We start from the raw sequence: 9,084 nt of genomic DNA on the forward strand, positions 1-9,084 counted from the left end.
AGAGGACGCCAGGAGAATGCAAATGAGATTTTCCCAGTATGTTTGTTGGGTGAGCTGCTGAGGAGCCTCCCCCAGCAGGATCTGGGAACAACTGCAGCCCAGAGGAAGACAGCAACTTGGGGTTACCTTGGAGACAGAACAGGAATCTGGATGTACTCTGCCAACGCAATGTCATCTTGAAGGCCCAGAATGTTAACCTGACAGCAGTACAAGAACCGAGCTAAAGGTACCTTCGTACTGGCACTATCACCATGTGGACATATCTGAAATATCCCCTATTTACTGCACTACTTCTCATCAGAGCCCTGTGTGACTCAGCCTGTAACTTTCACTCCTTGTCATTGATCATGTGTATTATAATGAGATTCATCTTAAAGTATAAAAGAAAATACACTGCAGTACAAAATACATTTATTTTTGTCTTCAAGTTTCACATACAACACTGTTAAAAGCAAATAAGCATCATGGTTTTGTCAGTCCTTGACCGTCCATTATGCCTTCAGTAAACATTAGAACAACTTCCTGGGTTATACACTCCAACAATGAACCCACTTTCATATCATCACAAACCGTTACAGCACAGTCATTATAGTTCAGCCATGGAAAGTGTTCATGCAATGCAAACATGTTAAATACAGAGTAACAAGTAAATGCAGTATGTTTTACATGTAATGCCACAACCAATCACAACATGGGTACAGTTACAGTATAATATTGTGAATTATTGCATATAACATGGTTAGGGTCTATTAAACCTTAAAGTTAACAATTACATTTCAACACTCAAGCACTGTTAAAAAGAAAACACTTAGGATAATGCCGATTACACTAAATGTAGGTTCCATGGCATGGGGAAAGGTTATGACATGTATTACTGAATTCCAGATGTGAAATTTAGCAATATGAGGTGGTAGTAGGAGTGTGTGTGTGTGTCTACTCGTCAGGCTTCCTCTTAGGTTTCTTGGGGTTGCGAGAGCGACTTTTGGCCTTACACAGTGGACAGATGGGAGCGTTACGATGGATCTGTTGGTGGCATGACAGACAGGCCTGGAGAGAGGACAGAGAGAACAGAGATGTTAGTGTGTTATTACTATGTAGACACACAGACGTCAGTACAGTGTCATTATTGTGTTGGTACACAGACGGGAGAGGAGTGTGTATGTGTGTACCTTCATAGGAGGGTGTGTACTGTGTACCTTCATGGGAGGAGGCTGTTGTCTGAAGGTGGCAGTCTGGCGAGCATCTTGTTTCCGGGAGACCTGGAGCTGTTGGGCCGCGGCAGCCGCTGCTGCAAGGGATTCTGGGATGGTGGGCTCATGAGGCTCCTTCTGCCACTCAGCCTTCTGCTTCTCAAAGTAACTATGGCGACAGAGATAGAAGATAACACAGAGAACAGTTGATGTGTGTGTGAGTGTGTGTGTGTATATAATGTGTACTGACTCCAGAGAGAGTTTCTCCTCCTCTTCGTTGAGGTTGGGCAGTCTGTGAAGGCCCAGGGTCATCCTCAGGGCGTCTACATGTTCCTTCAGGGGTTTGTGCTCATCGTGGAGCCTCCGCGTCGTCTCCAGCAGCTTGTTCAGGTCGTTCTCCGACTGCTTTATAGTGCTCTCCATCTGGGGAGAAGGAGAGAAATACATCAACTATTAAAGGGTAACTCTCAACCCCTTCACCTTCAAAAAATGCATTCAGGTGAGAAGTTGTGGGTGGCAGAGTTCCTGACATCTAGTACCACTTGCGGTGTAAGTTTGAATTCCCCATTGGGCGCAAAATATATTGTTGAAATAAGGTGTTGTTGGGGAGAGAAGTGCAATTATTACCTTGAAAATGAAGATTAGTGGCTCAATTCAATCCAACCCGCATTGCAGTATTTACACAGTAGCTCTTTTTCCCATGGTCAAATTAACTCAGACTGGTCTTGGATACTGTATAACAACATACAACTACTACCAGGGCAACCCCTCTCACAGGTATGCTTTCACTTTTTAACCCATTGGATGAGAAAGATACAGGTACCTCCTCCAATGGGCTTAGAGGCGCCGGTGACGACGGGATGAATATTGTAAAAACAAAAAAAATTGTTGCTCTGACCACCATTGTCCTCTAGTTCTTGTTAAAATGGATGTAGCTACGAATTAAATGTATACTCCTCGGACTACATTTAGTTTTCTTCCAAAAAGCACATAGAGAGAAGGGGAGAGAGACTAAGCGGTACCCCCTGTATATAGTCTCCACATTGACTCTGTACCAGTACCCCCTGTATATAGCCTCCACATTGACTCTGTACCAGTACCCCCTGTATATAGTCTCCACATTGACTCTGTACCGGTACCCCCTGTATATAGCCTCCACATTGACTCTGTACCAGTACCCCCTGTAACATAGTCTCCACTGACTCTGTACCGGTACCCCCTGTATATAGTCTCCACATTGACTCTGTACCGGTACCCCCTGTATATAGCCTCCACATTGACTCTGTACCAGTACCCCCTGTATATAGTCTCCACATTGACTCTGTACCAGTACCCCCTGTATATAGCCTCCACATTGACTCTGTACCAGTACCCCCTGTATATAGCCTCCACATTGACTCTGTACCAGTACCCCCTGTATATAGCCTCCACACTGACTCTGTACCAGTACCCCCTGTATATAGTCTCCACATTGACTCTGTACCAGTACCCCCTGTATATAGTCTCCACATTGACTCTGTACCAGTACCCCCTGTATATAGTCTCCACATTGACTCTGTACCAGTACCCCCTGTATATAGCCTCCACATTGACTCTGTACCAGTACCCCCTGTATATAGCCTCCACATTGACTCTGTACCAGTACCCCCTGTATATAGCCTCCACATTGACTCTGTACCAGTACCCCCTGTATATAGCCTCCACATTGACTCTGTACCAGTACCCCCTGTATATAGCCTCCACACTGACTCTGTACCAGTACCCCCTGTATATAGCCTCCACACTGACTCTGTACCGGTACCCCCTGTATATAGCCTCCACACTGACTCTGTACCGGTACCCCCTGTATATAGCCTCCACACTGACTCTGTACCGGTACCCCTGTATATAGCCTCCACACTGACTCTGTACCGGTACCCCCTGTATATAGCCTCCACACTGACTCTGTACCGGTACCCCCTGTATATAGCCTCCACACTGACTCTGTACCGGTACCCCCTGTATATAGCCTCCACATTGACTCTGTACCGGTACCCCCTGTATATAGCCTCCACACTGACTCTGTACCGGTACCCCCTGTATATAGTCTCGCTATTATTTTACTGCTGCTCTTTAATTACTTGTTCCTTTTATTCCTATTCCTATTTTTTAAACTGTATTGTTGGTTAGGGGCTTGTCAGTAAGCATTTCACTGTATGGTCTACACCTGTTGTATTTGGCGCATGCGACTAATAACATTTGATTTGACATAGATGTGCATGAAACGGTAAACCAAAATGTAGAATTTGTGTGCCTTACTGCCTTTTGAATTTTGTGTAATGCCAGTAGTCTAGTCAAGGAAGCGTCAAGCAAAATATGTCCCACTCCACTTACCAACATTATTGCCAAATAAGGTGCTTGTTTCTATACGAAACCAGAAGGTGGTACCACCCAGCACATCTAGAAGGGAGTGTATTTCATACCGAACCCCTCCCTTGAGGTGACGTATAGGAACCTTCTCCAGGTGCCTCTACATCACAAGTTCAATGGTAGAGTTGAACCACTGGGGCAAAAAGAGCTAGATATACTACTAAAAGACCAAATTACAAAACATTATGAACACCTGCTCTTTCCATGATGTAGACTGACCAGGTAAAACCAGTTGAAAGCTATTATTGATGTCACTTGTCAAATCCACTTCAAGGGGAGGAAACAAGTTAAAGAAGGATGTTTAAGCCTTGAGACAATTGAGACATGGATTGTATATGTGCCATTCAGAGGGTGAAAGGGCAAGACAAAAGATTTGTCTTTGAACAGGGTATGGTAGTAGGTGCCAGGCACACCGGTTTGTGTCAAGAACTGCAACGCTGTTGGGTTTTTCACACTACAGTTTCCCGTGTGTATAAAGAATGGTTCACCACCCAAAGGACATCCAGCCAACTTGACACAACTGTGGGAAGCATCGGCATCAACATGGCCAGCATCCCTGTGTAATGCTTTCGACACCTTATGTCCATGCCGTGACAAATTTAGGTTGTTCTTAGGGCAAGGGGGTGCAACTCAATATTAGAAAGGTGTTCTTAATGTTTTGTAACTAACTGTCAAAATGAACACACCAGAATTGAGGTTTCACTATAACTAAGCCTAAAACGTCTGTTTTTCAAACAAAATAACAAAAAAAAAATGAGTTACTTTTTAAAATCTTTTTGTGCTTTCAGAAGTCAAATAGTGGCTTCTGTCTCTCACACACACACACACACACACTCTTTCTCACTCTCTCTCTACCCACCACGTTGATATCAGCATGTATGAGTCGTAGCTCCTCTACATGGGCCATCTTCTCCTGCAGAAGGAGGTCCATCTCCTGTTTGTATTCCTTCAGATGTTTCTCCTCAGACTCTAGGGACTCAAACTCTGACTTCAGACGAGACTTGATCTTCTGCATCTGTACCGTCTTATTCCTGAAATGATAGAAAACACAGTTTAACCAATACATTACTACTTCGTTATCACTGTACACCCCTAGTTACCAATGTAACACAGTAGATACTTTACAAATGCACTAGTAGTTAGTTACCAATTATACAACATTTGGTCATTTTTTTTAACCTTTATTTAACTAGGCAAGTCAGTTAAGAACAAATTCTTATTTACAATGACTGCCTACCCCGGCCAAGCCCTAACCTGGACGACGCTGGGCCAATTGTGTGCTGCACTATGGGACTCTCAATCACGTCCAGTTGTGATACAGCCTGGAATCGAACCAGGGTCTGTAGTAACGCCTCTAGCACTAAGATGCAGAGCCTTAGACCGCTGAACCAGGATGTCTGTAGTGATGCCTCTAGCACTGAGATGCAGAGCCTTAGACCGCTGAACCAGGGTGTCTGTAGTGACACCTCTAGCACTGAGATGCAGAGCCTTAGACCGCTGAACCAGGGTGTCTGTAGTGACACCTCTAGCACTGAGATGCAGAGCCTTAGACCGCTGAACCAGGGTGTCTGTAGTGACGCCTCTAGCACTGAGATGCAGTGCCTTAGACCGCTGAACCAGGATGTCTGTAGTGACACCTCTAGCACTGAGAAGCAGAGCCTTAGACCGCTGAACCAGGGTCTGTAGTGACACCTCTAGCACTGAGATGCAGAGCCTTAGACCGCTGAACCAGGGTGTCTGTAGTGACACCTCTAGCACTGAGATGGAGAGCCTTAGACCGCTGAACCAGGATGTCTGTAGTGACGCCTCTAGCACTGAGATGCAGAGCCTTAGACCGCTGAACCAGGGTGTCTGTAGTGACGCCTCTAGCACTGAGATGCAGAGCCTTAGACCGCTGAACCAGGGTGTCTGTAGTGACGCCTCTAGCACTGAGATGCAGAGCCTTAGACCGCTGAACCAGGGTGTCTGTAGTGACGCCTCTAGCACTGAGATGCAGAGCCTTAGACCGCTGAACCAGGGAGTCTGTAGTGACGCCTCTAGCACTGAGATGCAGAGCCTTAGACTGCACCACTCAGTAGTTACATACCACTGATCCAGTTACCAATTCTACAGCATTAGGTAGTTACCTACCACTGCACTATTTACAATTGCAAGTATTAATGTGATTACAGGGCAGAGGGCACAAAGACAACATTCTGTCAGTTCAACTTCACATCACTCTATCATGCTTCAGAAACCAATTGCCCTAAGGCATCTTCTACTGTTTCTCCTATATTTAACCAGGTTAGCCTCTTCAGATAAAAATACATTTTTTTCAAGAAAGACCAGAACCCGAGACATCATAGTGTATTATTGTGTTGCTGTTTCAATAGATTAGTTTATGAAATAAGGAGCGAGAATATTTGTCACGCAAATAAGTAATATAATGCATGCATAACCGACATATTCGTGCACGACATGCCATTGTTATAACTGGAGTAATTCTTGTCTAGACATCTTTTTTTCTACTGATGCCAAGCTAATCAGCGTCACATCTATTCAACAATGTGCTAATTTGCAACTGGTTCCGCCTGAATGAACTCAGACATTGGGGGACCCGGACCACCAACCATGGTTAGACAATTATTAGCTAACGTTTCCTGGCTAATGACAAAAAGCTAGCTAAGTAGCCAGCTAGCCGCTAATCTGACAAAGCACTTCGCATCTGGATTTTTGTTGATGCAAACAGCTGGGTTGGTTATGCATAATACATAACTAGCAAGCAATTGTGTAATGTGCAAAACAAAAGCGAGAGTTTATCTGCAGTTCTTTCAAGAACAATAGAACGGTCACCACTGCTGGCTAACCTTGATCAAGGCTGTGTCGCCACATACAGCTAGCTTCCTAGCTCAATAACAAAGCCAAGACGCTAATATTAGCTTCTCGCTGCTCTTTTCCTGAGCCATCCTGCTACCTGATTTACCAGATGTGGTTTCTTTGAAGAAGAAAACAAATCCTTACCGTATTTCCATAATGTTTTCTAGTTTGCACATGATCTCTTGTTCGTCCCCCATGGTTTTGACTTTAGGCCCAGATACGTTAGATGTTAATGGAAGGACAGGGTGGTCTGCCAGCTAGCTAATAAAAACACAATACCTTCAGCCGTGACATGCGCTATGAAGCAGCACGCATGCGCTGGGTAAAGCAGTGCCCCCCGCTGGAAACTGTTACACAGCACGCATGCGCTGGGTAAAGCAGTGCCCCCCCGCTGGAAACTGTTACACAGCACGCATGCGCTGGGTAAAGCAGTGCCCCCCCGCTGGAAACTGTTACACAGCACGCATGCGCTGGGTAAAGCAGTGCCCCCCGCTGGAAACTGTTACACAGCACGCATGCGCTGGGTAAAGCAGTGCCCCCCGCTGGAAACTGTTACACAGCACGCATGCGCTGGGTAAAGCAGTGCCCCCCGCTGGAAACTGTTACACAGCACGCATGCGCTGGGTAAAGCAGTGCCCCCCGCTGGAAACTGTTACACAGCACGCATGCGCTGGGTAAAGCAGTGCCCCCCGCTGGAAACTGTTACACAGCACGCATGCGCTGGGGAAAGCAGTGCCCCCCGCTGAAACTGTGACCGTCTGGCACTGAAACATCTGATAAAACCCGTTACATCAGGGGTTCTTCAACCTTTTCAGCCTGGGACCCAAATGAGAGATTCTGTGTTTTCCTGGGTCCCAAGCTTAGGAACATATGCAACTATACGTAAATATCGGTACATTTCATTGCCCTTATGTCAAAAAAACAAAATGCAATATAGACAAAAACAAATAATGAAATACCCATAGATATCTTTTGTTTATTTTCCCCCATTAAAAACACTTACATACGTGTCTCGATTGGAACTGTTGCTGTTAAAATACAATAAATAATTTAATTCTGAACTGGAATAAACGGATTGATCACGTTACACAGATGTAGACCAGAACACACACACACAGGCTTTTTGATCGTGCAACCCAAAGTAACAGATAAAACATAATCAGGCCGACTGTACATCTTACTGTATAAATTATTGTTGATAGAAAGTCTAGGTTGGAACTGTTGCTGTTAAAATACATATTTGTTTTATTCTGAACTGGAATAAACTGATTGATCACATCACACAGATGTAGACCAGAAAACACACACAGTCCTAATGAGAGGTGTGTGTGTAGCCAGTTGAAGTTTTCAACAAGCATGTCTATTCTGGGCTCAGTTTTGACAGTACAACACTGAGGTCATGCTGAGCATTGACATTGTTTCTGTACTTGAGAACCCTGACTTGCATAGGTGTATGTGGTGCCAAACTGGATCTGAACATCTACTGCTTTCTCAGTCAGGCTGGAGACCGCTTCCTGCTGCAGATCAATGTGATCAATCAGTTTATTCCACTTCAGAATAAAAATGATTACCTGTAACAGCAACAGTTTCAACCTAGACTTGTTTTCAACGATCATTTCTACAGTAAAATGTACAGTAGGCCTGATCATTTTTAATCTTCATCTGTACTGTTTCTTAGGGTTGCTCTTTCAGGAGCTAGTTAGCTTGCTTTGGCTAACGTTAGCTATTAGCTGTGTAACGTTAAAAGGCCAGGGGATTGTTGAAAGAGAAACTCACATCTACTACTATGAGAGATAGTACTCCTTTATTTATGCTTATCATCACTTGTTATAAAATAACAATGCCTTGCTAGTTGACTTACTGTTCCACTTTTGAAGCACTGTTTCTTGAAGCATTCTGTTCTGAAATAACTCCCTGGGTTTACCGTTATGTACAGCAGTGCCTGGATGTTTGGTCAGGACGTGTCGTTTTATTACATTTGTTTGTTTTGAGAGACTCATTACTAAGCACTTCCCCACACAATAAAAAAATAACATTGTGGGCGCTCCTCGTTATCTCAAAGTCTGTATGAAAGAGGCAAAAAGTCATCACTGTATTTGCGTTTCATGACGATTGAGCTCAGTCAGAATTTGTGTCTAAGCATCAGAACATTTCCTGTGAGGAACAGCCAGCCGGTGGGTTGAACCGCAGCGCTGCAGTGTGTGGGTCGCGGAGGGATCTTCAAGAAAACTGCAGAAAACAAGATCCGGTAAAACCGCGAAGCACGCGGATGTCTCGCGCTCTCTCATCCACTGGCGCAGCTGATAAACTCGAGCACAGACCGCTGCTAAACAGAGCGCACTGAACCGACTGCGCAGTTGCACTTGGCCAAATCAATTCTAGTAATTAATGAAATAATTATACATTTACGTCGCGACACATACTTTAAGAGACGCTGCGTTACATTGTTGTTGTAACATTGTAATGGAAACGGTTGCGTTGTTTCAATGTAATCCTAAAGATAATGATGCCAACTGTCTACACTATTGTAACGACCCTGGGTTTATAAGCGCGGAAATCGACTCTGCCGTGCGAGCATGCTTTTGCAGCACAGTCGATAGCGCTTCGGGCTTGAAGGTCGAGGGTTCGA

At 44.6% G+C, this 9,084-nt stretch overlaps 1 protein-coding gene across 4 annotated transcripts; it reads right to left on the reverse strand.

Annotated features, from left to right (window-relative positions):
- Nucleotides 1-394: 394 nt before the first annotated feature.
- Nucleotides 395-6,933, reverse strand: LOC115167954 (zinc finger C4H2 domain-containing protein). Of its 4 annotated transcripts, none has more exons than XM_029722753.1 (5): nt 6,600-6,886; nt 4,459-4,630; nt 1,441-1,613; nt 1,170-1,359; nt 395-1,047 (listed from the first exon to the last, which is right to left on the reverse strand). In XM_029722753.1, exons 1-5 carry the CDS (start codon nt 6,650-6,652, stop codon nt 934-936), a joined length of 702 nt encoding a protein of 233 aa, XP_029578613.1. In that variant the 5' UTR covers nt 6,653-6,886; the 3' UTR covers nt 395-933. The 4 variants fall into 4 exon arrangements, with proteins under 4 accessions (XP_029578613.1, XP_029578622.1, XP_029578594.1 ...); XM_029722762.1 differs by having other exon boundaries at nt 1,197-1,359; nt 6,600-6,873; XM_029722734.1 differs by having other exon boundaries at nt 1,170-1,613; nt 6,600-6,933.
- Between the last annotated feature and the right edge of the window lie 2,151 nt (nt 6,934-9,084).

Source organism: Salmo trutta, chromosome 3, assembly GCF_901001165.1.
Source record: "Salmo trutta chromosome 3, fSalTru1.1, whole genome shotgun sequence".
Taxonomy (NCBI): Eukaryota; Metazoa; Chordata; class Actinopteri; order Salmoniformes; family Salmonidae; genus Salmo; species Salmo trutta.